At 43.2% G+C, this 23,872-nt stretch overlaps 1 protein-coding gene across 9 annotated transcripts; it reads left to right on the plus strand.

The window, feature by feature from the left end:
- Positions 1–445: 445 nt before the first annotated feature.
- Positions 446–10,079, plus strand: LOC133822588 (T-complex protein 1 subunit theta-like). 9 transcript variants are annotated; one of them, XR_009887949.1, is made up of 14 exons: positions 446–1,476; positions 1,819–3,417; positions 3,918–4,110; positions 4,448–4,533; positions 4,832–4,931; positions 5,194–5,430; positions 6,082–6,177; positions 6,269–6,477; positions 6,570–6,657; positions 8,031–8,178; positions 8,278–8,800; positions 9,369–9,489; positions 9,693–9,765; positions 9,893–10,079. XR_009887949.1 is itself a non-coding variant. In XM_062254966.1 (9 exons), exons 5-9 carry the CDS (start codon positions 8,111–8,113, stop codon positions 9,896–9,898), a joined length of 408 nt encoding a protein of 135 aa, XP_062110950.1. In that variant the 5' UTR covers positions 5,438–5,811; positions 6,082–6,177; positions 6,269–6,477; positions 6,570–6,657; positions 8,031–8,110; the 3' UTR covers positions 9,899–10,079. The 9 variants fall into 9 exon arrangements, 1 of the variants encoding a protein (XP_062110950.1); XR_009887947.1 differs by having other exon boundaries at positions 5,194–5,215; positions 5,334–5,430; positions 8,031–8,800; XR_009887948.1 differs by having other exon boundaries at positions 446–977; positions 1,088–1,476; positions 8,031–8,800.
- The last annotated feature ends 13,793 nt before the right edge of the window (positions 10,080–23,872 follow it).

Here is a 23,872-nt window from a genome sequence, read left to right on the forward strand (position 1 = left end):
TCTGATGTGTGTGTATAATTTTGAGTTATTTATGGTTATTGGTTAATAATGTTACTAAAATCATAGTTACTTCTTCTTCCTTTTTTAATGAAGTGTTCTTCATCTTTTTCATCAAAATTTGATGTTTTTTTTCATATTTAATAGGGTAAATACTATTTTGGACCCTGTGTTTTGCAAAAGTTACCAATCAGACCCTCTGTTTTGTTAAATGACAATTCGTACCCTACATTTTACAAAATAGAACAAAATAATACCTTGAGCCCAATTTTGGTCAAATATTTTTTAAATATGACCAAAATACCCTCATATTTTAATAAAAAATTTAACTAAAATTAAAAAATATAACATTTTAATATGAAAAAAAAAAAATAAATAAACAAAACAAAATAAAAATCTTAAATGAAACTAAAATAAGTCTTAACTAAAACTTAACTACAACTAAAATGAATTAAAAAAAAATACTAAAACGTATATTGAAAATTTTCAAAACCTTCTTCTTCTTCTTCTCCTTCTGTTCAAACTCGGTTGCCTAGGTGATGGACAGACATGAGACAGAGACTGGGGTGGCCACGGGCATCGAATTTAAAGGGGCTGGGTGGAAGTTCAAACGACTAGGTGTGCTAGATTTAATGGGACTGGGACGAAGGATGGAGCATCAATCTGAATGACAGGGAAAATGGGGACGCCGAGGACTAAAAATGTTCGACAACACTTAGATTTGACAGGAAGGCAACGGAGGGAGGCGAGCTTCTTCTCCGATCTAGGCGCGCGATCTTCTTCTCCGATCTGTGCGGACATACTTCTCCTCAAATCTAGGCAGATGGACTTCTCTCCCGGCTGTGATCTCAGGCATGGGCTCGATATGGGCATTGGCATTGGCATTGTCTCCGAGCAGTGGATGTGTGTCTTTGGTCTGGGTTGTTTTCTTCTTTTCTTTTTTGTTTGCAGATCTGGTTATGGAGCAAAGAGGAAGAAAAGTATGTTCTCATTGTTCAAGAATTTACTGATTTGGGTTTGATAAAGATATTAAAGATTGATATTATTGTTCAAGAAAATGATGCCTTAGATCTGCTACATCTCCGGCTAGGGAAGGCAACCCATATTTGGGGTTGGATCTTGCTACGATTGCTCTGAGATGGGGCTTAATCTTGCTGTGAAATGCCTGTTGGGTACGGCCAGATTCCGGTGGGGATCGCGGGTCCGTTGTTGCTCGATGGGTTCGAGTATTCGGTGCCGATGGCGACTACGGAGGGTTATTTGATTGCGAGTATAAACAGAGGTTGCAAGCTATCCATTTGTCTGGTGGGGCTACCAGCGTGTTGTTGAGGGACGGCATGACCAGAGCACCGAGTTGAAGTTCTTCTTGGAGGACCCTGATAGATGGAAAGTGAGGTTTAATTCCGCCAAGAGAGCTTCCGAGTTGAAGTTCTTGGAGGACCCTGAAAATTTCGAGACACTTTCCATCATCTTTAACAGGTTAGTCTATGCTTCATAAATATCATATGTATATATGTAAAGTTTTATCTATTGTTTGTGGTTTTGGTGATTGAAATTTTAACACGGAGATCGATATCATGTTTTTATTTTCTTTCTCTAATTTAATATAAATTTGAGTAATAAAGCATGAAGCTGAATCTGAGGATCCGAAAGTATTAAAAGTAAATAAATAAAGAAAGAAAGAATAGAAAAATCACGTAAAGGCTGAATCTTTAGTCAATATACAGCCGTGAAGTTTCTTTCAAATGTCAGATTCATCGAATAGTAATGAATATTAGATTTGAACCATTTGTCTTATTGGGTTTTGGTCATCGTCTCTAGGTCTAGTAGATTTGCCAGGCTCCAGGGTATTCAGTGCGCGATTGCTGGAAAGAATGTGTATATCAAATTTACCTGCAGCACGGGAGACGCCATGGGGATGAACATGGTTTCAAAAGGAGTTCAGAATGTTCTTGATTTCCTTCAAAACGACTTTGATGACATGGGTGTTATTGGCATATCTGGTTAGATTTTTTTTTTTTGGATTATTATATTTATATTTTTAGACCATTTAGTCACTTTTCTTTCTTGTGAACTTGTCAAATTTTTCTTCAACCTGAGTATTTGCTGCTGTTCCCTTTTTCAGTTATATGCAGTAATACACCCCCTATATTCATATCCCTTGAAGATGAACTCAAGGAAAATAAAACATTTAAATAATCAAATAATGAAATAGTTTAATTTGGCAATAAGTTTCAAGACAATTATTTGATTTGATTGCTATTTTGGCTTGTATCCATTCATTTATTAGAGAATTGAACTGTGTCTTTTATTTTATTAGATAAAATAGAAGCGAATAGAATATCTGAGTAGTATCTGCTCAAGCTTTTATTTATTAGGCTAACTTTTTATGTACTAAGGAAGGCTTATGTAGAAAATTTTATTTATTAGATTCGGCATGCCTATTTACTTGAAATAGAAAAATTAATATGAAAAACTCAATGTAAAGTTAAAAAAGAGTTGAGGTTCAGCCAATCATTTTGTTTACAAGAGAGCATAAACATTTATTTTTGTAATGGGTTTTGTGGATTAAGTTGGGATCAGATTGTATACTAGTTTTTTGTAATGAATCCACTTATGATTGTTTGTTTTTATTGAATAGCCGTTACCACTGGTTTTCTGAGGCCATAATTTTATAAATTCAAGGGTGAAAAGTGGAAGCTTTCCAATAAGATAACAATATATGTATATATTGTTAGACAATGTAATATTACATGATTAGTTTTCTGTTTCTGGTTTGCTAGTTTTGTTAGCTTCAGTTGTATTCAGTTAGACTGTTACAACTTCCATCTATTTCTATGTTGTGTATTGCTACTGTTGTAAAGTTCTATATATAAATAAGATTTGCCTGTCTCAAAATCTTCTTTAGAGCTACTTTTTCTCCATTTACATTCTTGAATTAACTGCTACCACCCTATGCTAATTTGCCTGGTTTGCTTTGCTTTTATCTTATCCACCCATGGGCATTTTGAGTTTTTTCAACTTTTTTTTATCGAAAAAAGGAGTATATTAAAAACACATAAACAAATTACAACTGCCAGATTTGAAACACCACCAAACTTACACAAACTCAAAACAGAGACTAAAATACAAGCCAAATCATAAACTCCTAACCAACTCAGCAATTGATCTATTCTTAGCCAAACACTGTTGACTCAAACAGCCAAAAAATCTAGTTTTCAAACTCAAACTTATCATTTTAACTAAACTTATCATTGCACCAGATGCCATAAAAGGCCACCCTCCAATCAAATAAGAAGTGTTTTTTTAGGTTCCCCATATAAACATATACATATATTAGTCTATATATATCCAGAACAATCCAGCTGGAATGAAGAACTGACTTTCTCCCTCAAAGAACCTAATGGAGTTTTGAATTTGGTAAGTTCCCAAGATTTTGAATTTGTAGCTATCCAAATCTGCCACATAGTTTCAATTTCAAGATATAATTTAGTTTGGCACTCATCTCTGCTATGTTAAATCCTGAAATTGTATTTTGTTTAGCCATTCTGAAGTTGCATATTGTTCAAGTCTTTGCATAACTATGTTTTAGATGGACGTCAATTGTGTACAAACTTATTTTTCTTGCGTTCATTAGTCTGAACTTGAAGTATTACAACTTTCTAATTGATAGCACAGCTCCAAAACCTTTATTTATTGTCCCTATATTCTTTTCTCACTGAATATGGGAGCTTCAGCTCTAACTTGTGAGTTTATGTAGCAAATGTTTCACCTTTTCCTTCCTCAAACCAATTATTGGCTTTTGGCCTTTATCAATAGTTTCAGTTTGCATCTATTTTTTTAATCTTCTTCTCATGTATTCCTTTGAAGACATAATTAAGACTAGTATGTTATATGACCAAAGTGCTTTCTCCCCTTAGGAAGTGTTTGATAAAGACCTCTTGAAGTCAGATGACAAAATGGGACATGCACAACTCAGCCTTCAACCACTTGTCTCTGCTGCTAGACTCAGGCGGATTCTGCAGAACTTCAATGGCGAGACGGTGTTAATGAAGGTTGTCCCAGATAGTGACAACTGTTTGGTCAGAGAAAGCTCCATCACTTGTGTCAATGGTAATGTTGAGAAAGTCCATATTTCTTCTCTAGTTGTGAATGTTTCTTGCTTGCTCATTTGGAAAGCAGTTTTGTTCCATAATTAGAAGTTTCTACCAGTGCAATTTATTGGCTTGATTGCTTCTAGGGTACTAGGATTTTCTGAGGTCCATTTTTAAAAAAAAAATATATGGATGTGGGTTATCTTGATACTAAATGGTATATACTAAATTTTGTGAACTTGTATAATTATTAATATTTATGTCATAGTAAGGTTTTCTAGTTAAAAGTAGATTTTAAGTCAGATTTTTCAATACTTGCTTCAGTACTTTTAATTTGTTTTTGTCTCTCTTCATAGTTTGATGCTGCAAAATTAAGAAAGCTAAGACCAAGTTTCAAGCAGAACGAGGGCTCTGTTACTGCTGGCAATGCTTCAATCATAAGGTTCCCACCTCTCTCTTTCCCCCCACCGCCAATGCTGAAAAAAAAATCATTAACTTAGTGTGGTAATGCAATCAGATATATTGTTTCCTGTGCCTTCTGTTTAGAGGCTTGTACTATCTAAATACTCATTTACTTTCTTGTACATTTAAGCAACTGGTGTGCAACACTTATTGTAGTTTATGCTACAACAAAACTGGTTTATTTTTTGTGGGCAGCCTTTTTCTTATTTTTATGTGTGTGTGACTAGGGTTTCAGATTTTAACTTGCCTTAATATGGTTTGGTTTTTATCATGAATAGTGATGGTGCAGCTGCATTAGTCCTAGTGAGTGGAGAGAAGGCACTTCAACTTGGATGGCAAGTAATTGCAAAGATTAAGGGCTATGCTGATGCAGCTCAGGTACTCCAATGAATTGGCTTCCTAGTTCTATTTTACTGTTGCTGAAACATAGCTTAGGTACTCTATATATATCTAGTGAACATGGTGCCTGGTGGTACACATGGAAAATTGTTGTTGTTGCCTTACATTGTGTTAAGTAGGATTATTATTTAGAGACTGGGATGAGGGTTATTATTAAGCCAAGTACTTGATAGAAGATGCTTATTTGATCAAAATGATACAGGCATTTAAGAGGCATAATGTTATGTTTTTTTTTTTGTAGGATGGAAGGAGCAATGTGCCAAGTACTCTCCTTACTCCACATACTTTGAGGGCAGACTCAGCTCTGCCATGCTCAAGAATTTTACACAAAACTCCTTGTTTCATTTAATATTATAAATTCATTATTGGCTTTCTTACAAGTTTTATTGAGGGTGAAAAGAAGCCAGGTGTTCTTCTTACTTTGTTTCATTACTTGGAAAAAGTAAACAATCACACAGTATGCTTAGAGGCTCTCCAGGTAACCTATTAGTTAGTTTGGAAATACCATGCTTTATGGTTGTCAGAAATTATTCTCTTGTCAAGAATCTAGGCATTGCTTGAAGTACTCTGTATCAGGTTTTCAATGGTGGAATTAGCTATTTTTTGCTATAGATATTATATAATTCTGAATACATTTTCCTGTTAGAATTGTAGTTATTTATCTCGTGTGAAGTGAGGGCATGAGTGTGTATTAGGGTATGTGTTTTCGTTAGTTAGCTGTAATTGGGAAAGTGGCTATCTGTCATTGTAATTGGATCTAGTTATACATTTTATGAAAGATAAAATAGAAGTGAATAGAAGATCTGAGGAGTATCTGCTCAAGCATTTTCCATTGATTCTGCGACATGCTTCTGCAATGGTTGATTAACATTGACCTGATATCATTAAGTATAAAGTAACTAAGAAAAGACAATTCATTATCATTCTTTTTTCTTTCTCTGCAAAGTGTTAATCTGTTTAACAACCCTTGTAATATTAATTATCAAGAATTGACAGAAGTTTAGGTTTATTAATTTAGGTAGGATTTTTAAAGATTGATTTTAAGCCCCTGAAGTTTCGGTTTATTAATTTAGCTTGGACTTTTAAGTGTCTGTAGTTACTTCTGAACCACCTCTATGTGTTCTGCAAGGTGAGAGCTGCATCAGTAACATGTTTTGCGGGCATAACTTCCTCTGTATTCTTCTCTCTTGCGAAGGAGAAACAGGATTTCATTCTTTCTGCTGCGGTAAGCATTGATTATGTGTTTTTGACTTGTTTCTCTTGGAAATTAATTATTTGAAGAAAAGTGTATGCATTATAACTAAGAGTCTTTGCAGATTAATGCAGCCAAACAAGACGAGGTGCCTTCAGTTAGATCAGCTTCTTGTCGAGCCATTGTGATTTTAAATTTTTTTCATGCTTTCATGTTTCGTTGAGCTCGAAATATAGACAGAAGAATTACTAGAAACTTAAGTGGTATAGTGCAGAGATCCTGAACAAATTGATTCACGCAGTGGAGATTAATACCCGCGACCCCTCAATATTGGTATTTCTCTTTTACTTTCAGTTTTTATAATAACCCTGCTCTCTAATTTGTTCATAAGGGAGTAATATTTTCCTGTACGTTTGTTGTTTCAGGTGCGAATAACTGCTTCTTGGGCTTTGGCAAACATATGTGATTCTATCCGGCACTGTATTGATACTCTTGCTTTGGAAGGCTCCACAGGTGGGTTATATGTTACAGAAGCTATTTATTATTTTCAACTACTTTATTTGAAAAGTTATTGATGTCTAATACTTTTACTTAGACTATACTGCAGTCTCTGAATCAGTGGCATTACTAACTGATTATACTGAAATGAGAGCACATAACACCAAAATGAATCATTTGATAGTATCAACCGTGATAGTGCCCCTATGCTTAAACTGAAATGACAGCACATAAAGTATTGCATTTTTTTTTTGATTTTCTGATGATCTTTCGAAGTTCTTCTTTCATGTTGTTTCTTCAATTTCTTCAATTACTGATTCCACAGTATTGTTCCCTTGCAATATATGTATATATGAGTTGGCATGTTGTATTGGCTTCTTCTACTGTATATACTACTGGTATGTGGCCATCATTATTTTGTCTATAAGCTTGAATCACCAAAATACATGTTTCTCTCAGCACCATTGATCTATTTCTCTTCATTTTATTTATATGACAAATTGACAATGGCTTAGTCTACCTATTATGTACTCTCATACTTATTTCTGGTAAAAGAATAGTTGCAGCCATTGTTTTTGATTGGCAATTTACAAGTATCAATGCTTTTAAGTATTTTCCAATATCTTTGAGGGGATTGGCCAATGTTAATTTTTATGTTACCTTCATGTTTTCATTCATTAGTAATCTTATTAGTATAAATAATATGAATATATTTTCATTAGAAATATAAACAATTAAGTGGTGGTCAAAAAAGTTACCACATAAGAGAAAATTCCAATGCCATATCACGTGAATACTGAAAATTTATCCAGTAGATCAGTAGACCTACAAGTGTCTCTGCTGTGTGGTGGGGTGTTGTTGCTACTGCACGTATATATATAAGAATAAAAGAATATCATTAAATATGATAGTTTATATATAGCAGTATAGTATCTACAGTCCCAACTTACTGTTTTGAGTCATCAGACTCATCACCATAGAGAAATTATGAGCAATGTGTATTATTTGTTAAAAAATTCCAATAATGTTGAGGTATATGACTAATGTTGAGGTTAGATAAGCCAAGGGTTCTTAGGATTTAAGGTGATTCTTTTCTACAGGCATTTGATGCTAAGTTGAGACTCAAAATAATGCTATAAATTTGCATTTCTAGAACAACTTTTACACATTGCAATCTTTCGACTTGAAAAGTGGATTGCATCTAATTTTGAGAAAGGGGAACAGGAAGGAGAAAATGTATATGAGGATTATTTAGTGGATTTCCATATGTGATGTTGCCTTTATTTTTCCTCTCCCAATTCATGATGAACTAGGTCATATCTTAGGCATTCTTATTGTTGGAATTTTTCGGTCACTAATAATATTTCTGCAATCTGGTGCTCTTTTAGACTGCTTAAGAGAGATCCAATGGGTGCACTTGGCTATGCATGTTTGAAGCCATCCCTCATGAAGATTGCTGAATCTACTGATGGTCGTCCTTCTGAGATGGGTATAGTTGCTGCATCAAGAAATGATGAGGTTTTAGGCAGCCAAACTGTAATATATGAACTTTAGTCTTTGGCACAAAGAGCAATTGAGATATATCATCATGAAGGATTTTAGTACTGATGTTTCTCACTTGTTTTTAATATTTAGCTTCAATGGACAGAGAGATGTTGTTCTTTCCTTTCATGTTTCCCCTGCCTGTTTAAAACCATGGACTGCCATAATGGTTATTCATGAAACAAATGATGGGCAAATATTTGATGCTTGGGAACATGTAAATTTTGATGCTATTCAGACTCCACTTGAGGTTTTGAAATGCTTAGAGGCTGATGGTTTTCCTATTAAATATGCACGTGTACCTATACTGCTTTTGTTTTCAATTGCCAGGTTGACATTTTTCATTCTTCCTATGCTGTATTGTGCATTTTAGATGATAAATGTATTTTGCAATTCTATCTACTGTACTTTGTCTTTTTCTAAACATCGTTAAAAATCATAGATGGGCAGAGGAAGGACAACCACTGGCACTGTAATAGCTTGTCTTTTGAAACTTCGAATTGATCATGGTAGGCCTATTAAAATCTTGCTTGATACTATGACCCATGAAGAGGTGGATGGTGGAACCTCCGGTGGTGAAGAGACCGGAGAAATTCTGATTCATAGTGCTGACCAGGTAAAATTCTGAAATGGATATTTTTTGCTTGCTGTTATATGAACGTTTCTCTTCTTATTTTGGCTTGCTTATTCACGAGGTAGCCAATATACTTGGCAGTTATTTTCTGTTTTATTTTCTTTATTTCTTGTTTTTTATTTGCATGCACTTGCAGTTGCCTGTCTGTCAATGCCTTGGTTGTTGTAGCTAATTTTGATCCTCCATGTAACTAATGTATTGTGCAAAATTTTCCTTCATCTCATATTAATGTTTAGTAGCATCCATTTTTCTGGGTTCTTTTGGTTGTTTAGTTCATATTTTCTCCTTAATGGATGATGAATTAAAAAAAAAAAAGCTTTTCTTGCTGGACAGTTTTGGGCTTGCAATTCTATTATTTCCCATGATATTGGTGGGTATTCCTGACTCAGGAATGCCAAATGACACCATCCTGAGAATACTGTTCTTCTCTGTTCTTGCTCCCGTTGATATAAAATTGCTTCTTAATATCATGGCTTGTTATGTTATCCTTGACATTTTTATGTATTATGTGCCTTTAAGTAGTTCTCATAGTTTTTTTAATATCTTGTAGCTAGAAAATTATGCGAAAACTGAAGAAGCTAAAGTTGAGGAGCTTATAAACGCAGTTGCTGATTCCGGTGCCAAAGTAATTGTTAGTGGAGCAGCAGTTGGGGAGATGGCACTTCATTTCTGTGAGGGCTACAAGTATATCACCTTCTATTGTATTTTTTTATTGATTAACTTACTAATTTTCAAAACATAATTGTGATTGTTGTACATATCTAAATGCTTTTGATCTTTTATGAAATCTGTCAAAACATTTCAAGTTTTTATTATTCTATTAAGATTTTTCTTAGCATATCTGATAATTTAATTTGGGACTTTTTCCTTGCAGGCTTATGGTTTTGAAAATTAGTTCAAAATTTGAATTAAGACGATTTTGCCGCACTACTGGTGCTGTTGCTATGGTAAGTCAGCTAGCATTTAATAGTACTCAATTTTTTTGAATTTTTTCCAAAATTCTCTAACAATATTCTTGAAGTAATTTGTGATGCTAGATAATAACAATAAAATATTTCTTTGTTTATTTTGCAGATGTGACAAGCGAAGTAGAAAATGATACTTAAGACTCCTTGAAAGTAGTAACTATGTTTATTTCTGTGTTGAAAGCAGTAACTTTTAGACTCCTTGAATACTTAAAGAACATTTTGTTGTTGATGACAGTGTTGAGTGTTTTAAACTAATTTGTAGATTGTTAATACAATGTTGAATGTTCTTATTTTTTGTTATTTGAAAATCAAGTTCATTTGATGATGCTAGTATATATTAGATAGCTAATTTTAATTATATAAAAAAAATTAAAATATAATAGAATAAATTAGTGTTATATAAATAAAATATATAATGAGAATTTAAACATATCTAAATATAACAATAATACGAAAATTGTATTATAATATCTATTACAATAACACTTTTTATGCAAAGAATTGTGTTATGCAAATGTGGATGCTCAATATTCCACGCCGGTAAAGAACCTCCCTCTCACACCTTAGGTGCTTGGAAGGTCCAAAGCGGTCTGAAGTCCATTTGAACCTCCAAAATTGGTGCTCAAATCGACTTGGCTCCAAATGACCACTTCGCCTCGTCTTCGCGCGCTGCCCTCCAGCGGAGCCATCTTGCAAGGCCACGCCCGCGAGGCCTCGCCTCACCTCTGCGCGCCTCCTCTGTGCGCGCCCACGCGAGGCCCAGCCTCCTCCTCAGCGTGCGCCCACGCGAGGCCTTTCCTCCTCCTCCACGCGCGCCCACGCGAGGCCCAGCCTCCTCCGCGCGCGCCCACGGAAGGCCCAACCTCCTCCTCCGCGCGCGCCCATGTGTGGCCCTGCCTCCTCTGCGCGCACCCACGCGAGGCCCAGCCTCCTCCTCCGCGCTCGCCCATGCGAGGCCCAGCCTCCTCCTCCGAGCGCATTAGCCGCGCAGGGGTCCCGCGAGACCAGCGTCTCGCCCACGCACTTGCCGCCCCAGGGGCCTCGCGAGAGACGCCCCCACCTCGGCACGTCATATCCGTGCCACTAGGGGTTGCCTACACAGTGGGTCTCGATGCAGGAGCCTAATCTATCCCCTTGAGATAGGTGCCGGCGACAGGGCACCACTCCTATTGCGGGTCTAGCCTGAGGTAGGATAAAGGACCTCTTTGACGCACCCGTAAGAACGAGGTGGGGGAGCCTCATAATAATTCATGTAAAGTCAGAAGGAGTACGGACGAGGTACCTCTAAAGGGGTACGTGCATGCCTGCTAGGATCAGGGGACATGCCTGACACCTGTACCCGACAAGTAGTGGCGGTTGGGAATAGTACGAAGAGTGGCTACACCTCCACCACGTCTCTGACACCCGTACAAGGCACGTGGTGGAGTCATGACCGGGTACAAAAGCTGAGGTGCTCCCATGACCTCTGACCGTGTACCGGAGCCGACACCACTACACCTGATACCACCTTCCTGATAGTGTACTTGTGCACAGATTGGTCCCATGGACCACAATGTATCAGGGGCCATTAGAGCCCACTATAAAAGGAACTCCATTTCCATTTGGAAGGGGGTTAGAAATTTTACTGTAACAAGGCCACCATATTGAATGCAAATTGAGCTCATCATTGCTCCTTGGAAATTGTTCTCCGAGTTTACACTTAGATTTCTAAAACTTTTCGTTTGATAATCTTGACTTTGCAATTTTTCTTACTTAACTTAGTTGACGAGTTCTCACCGTCAACAGTTTGGTGCCGTCTGTGGGAACTTAAGTTCCAAGCTACTGTTCTACCATTACTTCCAGTGAGAAGAAATGCCAAGACGTTCGAAGCGACTCAGGGAGCCACGAGAGGTGGAGGTCCACCTTAACGGAGTCCAGCTGAAGGCCTCCATGAAGGATCCCCCTCCACCCAGAAATGTGGAGCCTCCAAGGGACCCTGAGGTTCCCGAGGGTGATAGAGAGGCCTCGTCACTGGTCGTCCCGCCCGGGGGCCACCGGGGAATGCCAACGAATTCTCGCTCCCTAAACCGCCACAAGTACCAAACTCCGGCCGGCAAGACCCGGGCCCCTCGACGCGTAGACACGATAAGCATCCCCGGGTCCATTCCGTGAGCTCGAGTTCGAAATCTCGATTCTATGAAGAAGAGATACGTGAGCTCCACCGTAAGAACCAACGGTTGGAGACCACCCTGGAGAACATGCAAGAGGTGCTGAATGGCCTATTGCAGGGTAAGTCGAGCGTGACTTTGCCCAAGAGAAAAGAGAAAGGTCAGGAGGGGGTGGAGACCACTGTACCGGTAGATGATGGGAGGACCCGACACTCCACCATTAACACCCCTTGAGCGAAGCAACGCGAACATCCTGAACCACCGAAGCAGGCCCAGAAACCAGAACCAAGGACCAACGGATCCCCTTGCAACGAGAACGAGGTCACCTCTAAAAGAGCACCCTCGGATTTACGGGAGGAGCTCAATAAAAAGAGGGCGGGTAAAGGGACCACACCCCCTATGGCGCCTCGAGAGGGCAAGGGAAAGGCGGATCTTAACCTGTCCGCTTTGAGGGACTCTCTAAGCAAGAGGAGGCAGGACCTGGACTCAGAAATGAGGAGCCTACGAAGCAAGATCGTCACCGCCTCAGCCGGTCAGGCTTTTGAGGAAGAGTTCGACCATGAGTCGCCCTTCGTGAGGGAGATTCAGGCCATCCGACTCCCTGCCAATTTTAAGGAACCCAATATGACCCCCTATGAAGGAAGCACGGATCCAAAGTACCACCTAGACGCATTCAACGACTTGATGAAACTGAGAGGAATTGGTAGTGGAGCCAGATGCCACTGCTTCGCCGTCACATTGAAAGGACCCGCCTACAAATGGTTCAAAAGATTAAGGCCGGGGTCCATCAGGTCTTGGCAGCAGTTTTCTGATGAATTTCTCCAACAGCACCACGCCATGCGGGACTACATGATGCCAGGCACCAGCCTGGCCAACGTGAAGCAAGGGGAAAATGAGAGCCTGAAGAGCTACATTCACAGGTTCAATATGGAGGCCGCGAAAGTGGGGAGCCTAACCCGCGGAGAGTTAAAAATGGCCATTACAGCCGGGGTGCGCCCAGGAAGCAAGTTGTGGGACAACATGCTGAAGAGGGAAGTCACCGACTTAGATGACTTCTACGAGAGGGCGCAGAAATACATTCGTGTGGAGGATGGCCACGCAAACCTAAAGGCAGGAAAGGAGGGGTCCAACGCGAAGCTCCCAGCTAACGACGGGTCAAATGTAGCAAAGAAGAAAAGGGCGTATGATGGGTTGAGAGATGATCAGCAGAGAAAGACCAAACGAGGGAGTGATCATAGGGAAGCGGCTTACACTTACTATATGAACCTTACAGATACTAGGGAGAATATTTACCTCACCAATGAGGACAGAGTTCCCTTCAAGAAGCCCCCACCAATGAGAAAGGACCGGTCCAAAAGGGATCCCAGTAGATACTGCCAGTACCATAAGGATATCGGGCACACCACGACGGAGTGTATCCACTTGAAGGAGGAAATTGAGGAGCTCATCCGCAGGGAGCATCTTGGCCGTTATGTCAGGAGGGAAAGGTCGAAGCCAGAGGATGAGCCTGCGATACCCCAGACGCAAGGGCGAGCCCCAGAAATAAAGGGAAAGGTCCGAACCATTTTCGAAGGTCCAGGATTTGGGGGGGACTCTCGGAAGGGGCGAGATAGATATGCAAGAGAGGCCCGACGAAGTCCACCACCCTGCGTCATGAGTTTGGAACAACGACCCCCAAAAAGCTTCAAGGGGGAAAATGACTCGATCACATTCACTAAGGAGGATGCGCGGGGGGTACATTTTCCCCACAACGACCCGCTGGTGTTGACAGTTCAGTTGGCAAATATGCGTGTGCATCGGGTCCTAGTGGATAATGGGAGCTCGGTGGACATCTTGTATCGCCCTGCCTTGGAAAAGATGGGACTGGGCATTCGTCATCTAAAGCCCTGCCAATCTTCCCTATACGGATTCACGGGGGACTCAGTGCAACCCCTAGGGATGATCGAACTGGCACTCACCATGGGGGAGTAACCCCGGCAGACTACAGTCATGGCTAACTTTGTCGTAGTAGATTGTGCGTCAGCTTTCAATGCGGTATTGGGGAGACCATCCCTAAGAGAATTGAAAGCCATAACTTCTATATATCACCTGGTTGTCAAGTTCCCAACTCCAGGAGGGGCGCTAGTATGAAGGGAGAACATAAAGAAGCAAGGGAGTGCTACAACACCTCACTCCGTGCGCCTGTGAAACCGCAGGAACCAATGGCCATGGTGATACATGAGGCGCTACGTGTGCCCGCGGGGGGTCCGCAGGAGCTGGACCCTCGGGTCGTGGAGGAGTCAAGAGCAGAACCAGTGGAGGAAGTAGAGGAGGTTATAGTAGTGGAAGAACCATTGAGAAAACTGAAGGTAGGAAGAAGCCTGCAGAGTGACGTGAAGAAGGAGTTGATAAGGTTTTTGAAGGATAATCTGGATGTATTCGCATGGAGTCATGAAGATATGGTGGGTATAGACCCTAGTGTTATGTGCCACCATTTGAATATCTCCCATGAAGCGAGGCCCGTTAGGCAGAAGAGGCGGGCGCTAGACCCAGAAAGGTACGCGGCCTTAAAGGAAGAGGTCGACAAGCTAAAGGCCAATGGGTTTATCCGTGAGTCTTTCTACCCTGTGTGGGTGTCGAATCCAGTACTAGTCCCAAAACCAAATGGGAAATGGAGGACCTGCGTCAATTTCTTAAACCTGAATAAAGCTTGTCCTAAGGACAGCTTCCCGCTCCCAAGGATAGATCAGTTAGTAGATGCGACAGCAGGACATGAATTATTGAGTTTCATGGACACCTACTCGGGGTACAACCAGATTCCAATGAACCCAGCAGATGAAGAGCATACATCATTTATCACGGATAAAGGGCTCTACTGTTACAAGGTGATGCCCTTCGGGTTGAAGAATGCGGGTGCCACCTATCAAAGGTTGGTCAATAAGATGTTCGCTAACCAGATAGGAAGGAACATGGATGTGTATGTTGATGATATGTTAGTAAAGACCAAGAATGCAACAGAGCTCAACAAGGACCTTGGTGAGATGTTTGACACACTTAGGAAGTACCAAATGAAGTTGAATCCCGTCAAGTGCACCTTCGGTGTATCCTCAGGAAAATTCTTGGGCTTCATGGTCAATTCCAGAGGCATCAAGGCCAATCCCGACAAGATAAAGGCCCTGATAGAGATGAGCCCGCCTAAGAACAAGAAGGAAGTGCAATGCTTAACGGGAAGGGTGGCGACCCTTAATAGATTTATTTCGAGGTCAACCGATAAGTGCCTCCCCTTCTTTAACATCCTCAAAGGAAGCAAAAAGTTCGCTTGGGATGAGGAATGTGAAGAGGCATTTATCAAGCTGAAGGAGCATTTGGGGAGGCTGAAAGCGTTTGGTGGATGCGGAGAACCAGTACCCAGAGATTGAAAAGTTGGCCTACGCATTGGTTGTGGCCTTGAGGAAGTTGAGGCCCTACTTCCATGCGCACGCAATTGAAGTTCTCACGGATAGTCCTTTAAGGTAGGTTCTGCATAAACTTGAGACCTCGGGGAGGCTGATGAAATGGTCGATCGAGTTGAGTCAATTCGACATCGTGTATACCCCAAGAGCTTCCATCAATGGACAGGTGCTGGCAGACTTTATAGTGGAATTCATCCGTCAGCCGAATGGAGGAAGAAATGAAGAAGGGGAGCAGCCTGACATAGAGGAAGAACGAGGCGACCTCGAGGAATGGAGTCTGCATGTGGACGGGGCGTCCAATGAAGGAGGATCTGGAGCAGGTATCATGATGACAGGATCCGAGGGACACAAGATGTATTGTGCTATCCGGTTCGGGTTCGAGGCCTCTAATAACGAGGCGAAGTACGAGGCGCTCCTGGCTGGCTTGCGTTTAGCCTAGGAGCTAAAAGTAACGCGCCTTCGTATTTTTAGTGACTCTCAGTTGGTGGTGTACCAAGTGAAGGGGGAATATCAAGCGAGAGGACCCAAGATGGCAGCCTACTTGGAGAGGGTGAAAGGCTATCTGGGACGGTTAGCAGCTTATAGCATAGAGCAGATCCCCAGAGAAAGGAATTCCCATGCTGATGCACTCGCGAAGCTAGCTTCCACCAAGGATGGGGGTATCCTGGAATCGATACCCTTGGAGTACTTACCCAAACCTAGCATCGTAAGCGCGGACGTACATATGATTAGTATCCCAAAGGAGTCGTGGGCGGAGCCGATTAAAAGATACCTAGAGGAAGGGACCTTGCCTGTGGACAAGAAAGAGGCCCGGAGGTTGGTGTATAACGCAGCTAGATACACCTTGATAGATGGGGTTCTATACAAGAGAGGGTTCTCAATGCCACTTCTGCGATGTGTAGAGAAGGAGGAGGCGTTAAAGGTACTACATGAGATACATGAAGGAGAGTGTGGTAACCATGAGAGCGGACCGTCAACGGCTAGGAAGGCCATGAGACAAGGATACTACTGGCCTTCAATGGAAAAAGATGCAAGCGACTTTGCCAAGAAATGCGAAAAATGCCAGAAACACGCTAACTACACTCGGAGGCCCCCAAATGAGTTAATTAGCCTGACCAGCCCTTGGCCCTTCGCTATCTGGGGGATAGACTTGATCGGCGCCCTTCCTGCGAGTAGGGGAGGGGCGAAGTACGCAGTGGTAGCTGTGGACTATTTCACCAAGTGGGTTGAAGCGGAGCCACTCGTGAAGATAACTACCAAGCACATCACCTCATTCGTCAACAAATTCATTTTCTGCAGATACGGAGTGCCCTACAAAATCATTTCGGACAACGGTACCCAGTTTGAGGGGGGGGGGGGGGCTTTGAGGAATATTGTAGGGAAATGGGGATAAAGAGAATTTTTTCAGCAGTAGTACACCCACAGGCCAATGGGCAAGTGGAGGCCATTAACAGGGTTCTTAAAAAGAACTTGAAAACCAAGTTAGAAAAGATGAAAGGAGCCTGGGTGGAAGAGCTGCCGAATGTGCTATGGGCATACAGAACCACCCCTCGCACGACCACGGGAGAGTCCCCATTCTCCTTAGCATATGGGTGCGAGGCTATCCTCCCAGTGGAGATGCAGGTGAGTTCCTTCAGGGTACTGGCGTATGGAGACGAGGCCAACCACGTAACTCTGGCTGAGATCTTGGACATGCTAGAATAGAGAAGGGAAAAAGCACAAATGAGGGTGGTGGTATACCAACAGCGCGCATCAAGGTACTATAACTCGAGGGTGCAAGAGAGAACTTTCAGAGTTGGCGACCTGGTGCTAAGGAAGGTACTCCCCAACACGCGAGACCCAGGGGCAGAAGTGCTTGGGGCGAACTGGGAGGGGCCCTACCAGGTTGCTCAGTGCATACCCCCAAACACTTATAAGCTGGCGCGCATGGACGACACCATCATACCTCGAGCATGGAATGCGGAGCACCTTAGGAAGTTTTACCAGTAAGGCGCCCATGCCCAGTGCTAAAGGGATAGGTTCTCAAAAGTGTTGGATGTTATCTTAGCATGGTAGAGAAGAATCAAAGAGGTTACTTAGATAACCTCCTGAGTAGGTGTGAGTTTTTTTTATTTTCTATGAGAATCTTATATGTATCGCTGTAGCCAGAATTCTATGAATGAAACTGTTTGCAACTTCATGTGTTACTTTCCTTCGCTACGCGGGCATCAGCCAAAGTGCTCGCCGAAATAAATTTCACCAAACACTTGGGGGGCATGACAGGAGGCAAAAACATGCAGCTAGCAAGGGGAACCTAAAAAGGGCTCCTAAAAAGGACCCTCTAACGGAGGATCCTAAAAAGGACCCCTTGCCCTCCTAAAAAGGAGGCTCCTAAAAGGGACCCTCTACCAAGAGGATCCTAAAAACGACCCCCTATCAGGAGGACCCTATGCACCAGAAAGATCCTAAAAAGGGCCCTCCATCAGGAGGACCCAAAAGGGACTGTGACCTTAAAAATGACCCTTTAATGGGGGATCCTAGAGGGACCCCCTATATCAGGGCCTTAAGCGAAGTCCTTATAAGGCATCTCCTGGGATCACAAGGATTAGCTACCCTTGTGAACGTCAAGGAGGCCATAGGGACTTACAAAAAATATATGGTAACGACAATAATAAGTCTAGAGCGGCCACCAAGCCGTCTAGCCAAAAAGGGTCCCAAAAGAGACCCTTGCAAAAATAGTACTATGAATAACGACGAGAAGGACGCTTCTCGCAAAAAAATAATAAGCGCGCGCAAGAATATATAAAAGGATAGCTATAACCCAAGGGGTCAAAATATCCTTATAAAAGTAATCAAGAGGCACCAAAAGAGGTCCCAGTGAACCCTTTCACATGGGTTCCAAAGGACCTCCAGCCTGATAAATAAAATAGGGGAACCAACCAAACCCCATCATACAGGCTCAAAAGGACCTCAAATGCAGTAGAATAAGAGATAAATAGCAACACATATATACATACATTGAAAAAGAAAGTTTTGAAGACAGTACAAGAGTTACAAAAGAAAAGTAGTAATGACAATCATATTACAAAGGCTCAAAATACAAAAAAAAAAAGGAGTGTACACCCATGGTGGGCTAGCTGACAAAAGTTATGAAATAAATACTTCAGGGCCTCCTACTGCGGGCACTCCACATGGCCGCTCGAGCGACGGCGTGCTCACCAAAAGAGGAGAAACCAAAATTGGGATCCTGCCTCCACACGTTGTAAAGGGCACGGTCTATGGACCTATGCTCAATGGCAGTCTTCTCCGCCTCCAAGGAAGCATTTATCTCCTGCAACGGGGTGACATTGGCCCTAGCAGCCTGGAGTTCAGCCCTGGTAACCTCGACTTCGGCCTCCAACTGAGTAACTATGTGCTGCGACGTGGCCGCGATGGTCTTGGCCCCCTGGAGTTCGCTCTCCAAGCTGGTAACTTGGCCCTGTAGCTCCTTGGCCTTGGCAACCACTTTCTTCCTCTTTAGTAGCGAGTTAGCAAGTTTGGTCCGAACCCTTGACAACATAGCCTTGGTTTCATTAAGCTCTCTCTCAAGCTCCTGAGCTCGTGCTGCAAGACGATCCCTCTCGGTGCATGACGCGGAAAGATTTCCAGCCGAGTCGGCAAACCGCAGAGCCATAGTATAGGCCTACACAAGAAAGTTAACAACAAAAATAAGTGACAAAAACAAAAAATATATACATAAACACCTATACATAATAGGGCCAACGCGAGGTGCGGGAACTCACCCAAGTCATGGCGCGCCTTAGGTTTTCCCCAAGGTTCGACTGAGCCACATTCCCAAGGCCATTCCAGTCAGATACGTGGAGGCTCGAGGCAAGTTGGATGTATCGATGCCCGTAAGACGTTGCCATATGAGTCACCCAGGGCTCTCCATCCGCACCAGGGACGCCTGGCTGGATGAGGACAGACGACCCGCTCGCCGAAGCGGGAGGGGGCGCGGTGAAAGTGGAAAACTGAGGCTCTGGTAGATCAGAGGGAGGCTCCAGAAGGTCGGCGTAGTAAGTCCCCGATGGTTTGGGGTCGAGAGGAGCCTGAGGGAAGGCATCGTAACCCTCAGGGTCAGGGCAAACATAACACCCCGGTGCGACATGCTGGTCTCGAGATTGGAAGGCCATGTCCTAGTCATAGGAGTCATAAGGGGGGCATCCCCCAGGGGACAAGGATCGCTGGTGAGGTCCCCCGCGTTCAAGGGGGGCTTCCCCCGACTCCTCCTCAGCCTCACCTTCGTCTGGGAAAGGCTCAGCCGGCGCAGCCATTGTCTTCTTTGACCCAAAAATCGACCACAGGAACTTGGGGTCCGAAACCGGGGACAACTGGTGGAGGTTGAGATTTTCCATGGTGAATAAGAATGCCGCCTTCTTCATGGCGGGGTCAGCATTAATGAGGTCCTTCACGGCATCCGCCTTCGACCTAACGACCGTGAGAATAGCAAATTGCTCTGCATGATCCCTGCAATTATCAATGCAAACATAAGTACAAAACAATAAGTTCTAACAAAAAGAAAAGGAGGACCAGGGCACTTACTGGGGGTGGCGCGGAAGTGTTCACGGACAGAGAGAGGGCCCTCTACGAAGAAAAATTCTTGTTTCCAAGACCCCGTGTTGGACACTGAGCCCTCTATCAAGGGGAGCTCGTTATTGGCCTTTTGCAAATAGTAGAAGCCCTTGGACTTGGGAGAGGGCATGAGGTTGTACAGGAAGTGCACCTCTTGCGCTGTGGGGCACGTTTAGCCAGTTCCTTGAACACCACAAAAAGGCAACTCAAGGTCAACCAACTGTTGGGTGACAGCTGAAGGGGGGCCAGGTCGAAATAGTTAAGGACCGCTACGAAAAACGGGTGCAAGGGGATGGTGCCACCCGCCTTCAAAATGTGCTCGCTCAAAGCCACAAGGCCGGCCCTAGGGCGATCAGCCCGACATGTCTCCAGAGGAGCGTATAAGGCGTATTCTGGGGGAACACGATAGTGCTTCACAATTTCTTTCAATTTATTCTCGGACACGTGCGACACCAGCTCGGACGCCAGTAAAGGAGCGTCGTCCTGTTCCTGGATAGACACCTGTCGTCGTGCCCTCGGCATATCTGCAAAATCGAAAGAAAAATGTGAGGAAGAGACAAAACACTTGACCCTCCATTTTTTCTTCCTAGCAAGAGTCTTCCATCGAGGGAGCGACTGCGGAAGTGCTGAGCTAGGAAAAATCGAGACTAGGGGCTGAGGAGAAGCGGAGGCAGCCCCATGACAGTCATCAGGCGAGGATGGGCTGGAAGGCTCAGGCGGAAGGTGTCCCTCCATAAACTCCAACTCCCTCTGCAACTCTAAAAGGGTCACCCTAAGGCTCGCTACATGGTCACTAAGGTCTGGGGGGAAGGGTGCTCCGTCTCCTCCTGACACCGAGTCAATTTCGCTCTCCACCACCCAAATTTTACGCCTAAGTTCAACCATGTACTCAAGATGGCGGATACGGGCCTGCCTTAAGGAGTCATAGTTATGGTAGGGGTTTTCCTCAAGGGACTCTGAGTCTGAGGACAGGTCAATAAATTCAACCCCCGGAGGTATGTCAGACGGGCCGTCACTGGCCATGAGACCTCGTCCCAAAAGCAAAAAGGGGTTTACGTATAAACGAGAGGATGGCTACAAAACACAAAGGAATAGGTTTAATACCTCTAGATGCAAACGCCCTAAATGACCCACTACAGAGTATAAAAAAGAAGGGCATGCAACTGGGCAAACTCACTGCGAGCTCAGGCCATGGTACCCCATCCCGAGTAACACTAATTTGGACCCAATGAAAACCAGGGAAAAAGAGAATATACCTCAAGATGTAGAAATTAGAGGCTGTCGAGGCCAAAAAAGGAGTTCGAGGGCCAAAAGCACCAAATGGTCGAAAATACACGTTTGCAAAAATAGACAAAAAGGATGTGTTAGCCTCCAAATAGACATACCAAAAAAAAAAAAAAAGAAATGAAAAAATAAAATGAAGGAAACTATGGCAAAAGTGGAGTTGTGGGGGATTGAACCCCTTACCTCTTGAAAGGAGTAAGGGTCTAGGAACCACTAAGCTAAGGAAGTAAGGTGTAAATAATAAGCCTTGCGTGAGGGCCTATTTATAAGAATCAAGGAGAATAGTCTACAAGAGCACCTAAATGTCCTCTCCTAGACTGGGGGGCAAGTGTGGATGCTCAATATTCCACGCCGGTAAAGAACTCCCCTCTTACACCTCAGGTTCTTGGAAGGTCCAAAGCGAGCCTGTCTGAAGTCCATTTGAACCTCCAAAATTGGTGCTCAAATCGACTTGGCTCCAAATAACCACTTCGCTTCGTCTTGGCGCACTGCCCTTCGCGAGGCCCTCTAGCGGAGCCATCTCGTGAGGCCACGCCCGCGAGGCCTCGCCTCACCTCTGCGCGCCTCCTCCGTGTGCGCCCACGCGAGGCCCTTCCTCCTCCTCCGCGCGCGCCCACGCGAGGCCCAGCCTCCTCCTCAGTGTGTGCCCACGCGAGGCCCTTCCTCCTCCTCCGCGCGTGCCTACGCGAGGTCTAGCCTCCTCCTCCGCAAGCGCCCACGCGAGGCCCAGCCTCCTCCTCCGCGCGCACCCATGCGAGGCCCTGCCTCCTCCTTCGCGCGCGCCCACGCGAGGCCCAGCCTCCTCCTCCGCGCATGCCCACGCGAGGCCCAGCCTCCTCCTCCGCGCGTGCCCACGCGAGGCCCAACCTCCTCCTCCGCGCTCGCCCATGCAAGGCCCTGCCTCCTCCTCCGCGCGCGCCAGCCGCGCAGGGGTCCCGCGAGACCGGCGTCTCACCCACGCACTTGTCGCCCCAGGGGCCTCGCGAGAGACGCCCCCACCTCGGAACGTCATATCCGTGCCACTAGGGGTTGCCTACATAGTGGGTCTCGATGCAGGAGCCTAATCTATCCCATTGAGATAGGTGCTGGCGACAGGGCACCACTTCTACTGCGGGTCTAGCCTGAGGTAGGATAAAGGACCTCTTTGACGCACCCGTAAGAACGAGGTGGGGGAGCCTCATAGTAATTCATGTAAATTCAGAAGGAGTACGGACGAGGTACCTCTAAAGGGGTACGTGCATGCCTACTAGGATCAGGGGACAGGCCTGACACCCGTACCCGACAAGTAGTGGCGGTTGGGAATAGTACGAAGAGTGGCTACACCTCCACCACGTCTCTGACACCCGTACAAGGCGAGTGGTGGAGTCATGACCGGGTACAAAAGCTGAGGTGCTCCCATGACCTCTGACCGTGTACCGGAGCCGACACCACTACACCTGATACCACCTTCCTGATAGTGTACTTGTGCACAGATTGGTCCCATGGACCACAATGTATCAGGGGCCATTAGAGCCCACTATAAAAGGAACTCCATTTCCATTTGGAAGGGGGTTAGAAATTTTACTGTAACAAGGCCACCATATTGAATGCAAATTGAGCTCATCATTGCTCTTTGGAAATTGTTCTCCGAGTTTACACTTAGATTTCTAAAACTTTTCTTTTGATAATCTTAACTTTGCAATTTTTCTTACTTAACTTAGTTGACGAGTTCTCACCGTCAACAACAAACTTCATTATATAACACAAATAATGTGTTATACTAAAATGTAGTATAACACAAAAAATGTGTTATACTAAAGTGTAGTATAACACAAATTTATAAGTATTGAAATGTGTTATATAATCGACTATAAATAACATAATTAAACACTTATCTATATATTAAAATAACACAGAAAGTGTGTTATCGTTGATAGTATAATAACACATCTGTATAATAGTGATAAAGTGTTATGTAAAATACCCTGACTTACGATAACATAGTCGGTCTTAACACATCAAAAAGTGTTATGGTATGTTTTGATAACATATTTTCGGTGTTATTAAAAGCATTTTTTCTTGTAGTGATCTCTAGTATAGTTTTGACTCCACATTTGTGGTTTTCTAGCTCCATTTTGAAAGCTTCTTTTGACACATAACTCATTTGAATTCAAACAAGCCTTCATGCCACTTATAGCAATTCAAACTAGTCAATCTTCTCCTTGGTTCATGCTTCACATGCCACCCTCATCTTGGTCTTCAACCAAGTAAATTTTTGGTTCCTCAATGCAAACTTCTTATGCCACCTAATAAATCAATTTTGTAATATCCTAAAAATTCCGACTAGCTACACTATAGGGATTTCAACTATGCCTTATAATTCAAATAAATAAGACTTAAATTGATGCCACATGCCTACAATATTTACCACAAATATAATGCGTGCATCTTTTATTAACTCTTATTTTCTTAAAGAAAAATTATACACTAATTTAATCATATGTTTCTAAGTTCCATTAAATAAATAATAACCCCATTAATTATAATTATCTAAACTACAATTGTTTCCCAAATCATAAAATCATAGCTTATAATATATACTTTTCTAAAGCAATCTTTCTGATTCATCAACTCAAGTTATAAACAATAGTATAA

The sequence above is a fragment of the Humulus lupulus genome, chromosome 3 (genome assembly GCF_963169125.1).
Source record: "Humulus lupulus chromosome 3, drHumLupu1.1, whole genome shotgun sequence".
NCBI lineage: Eukaryota > Viridiplantae > Streptophyta > Magnoliopsida > Rosales > Cannabaceae > Humulus > Humulus lupulus.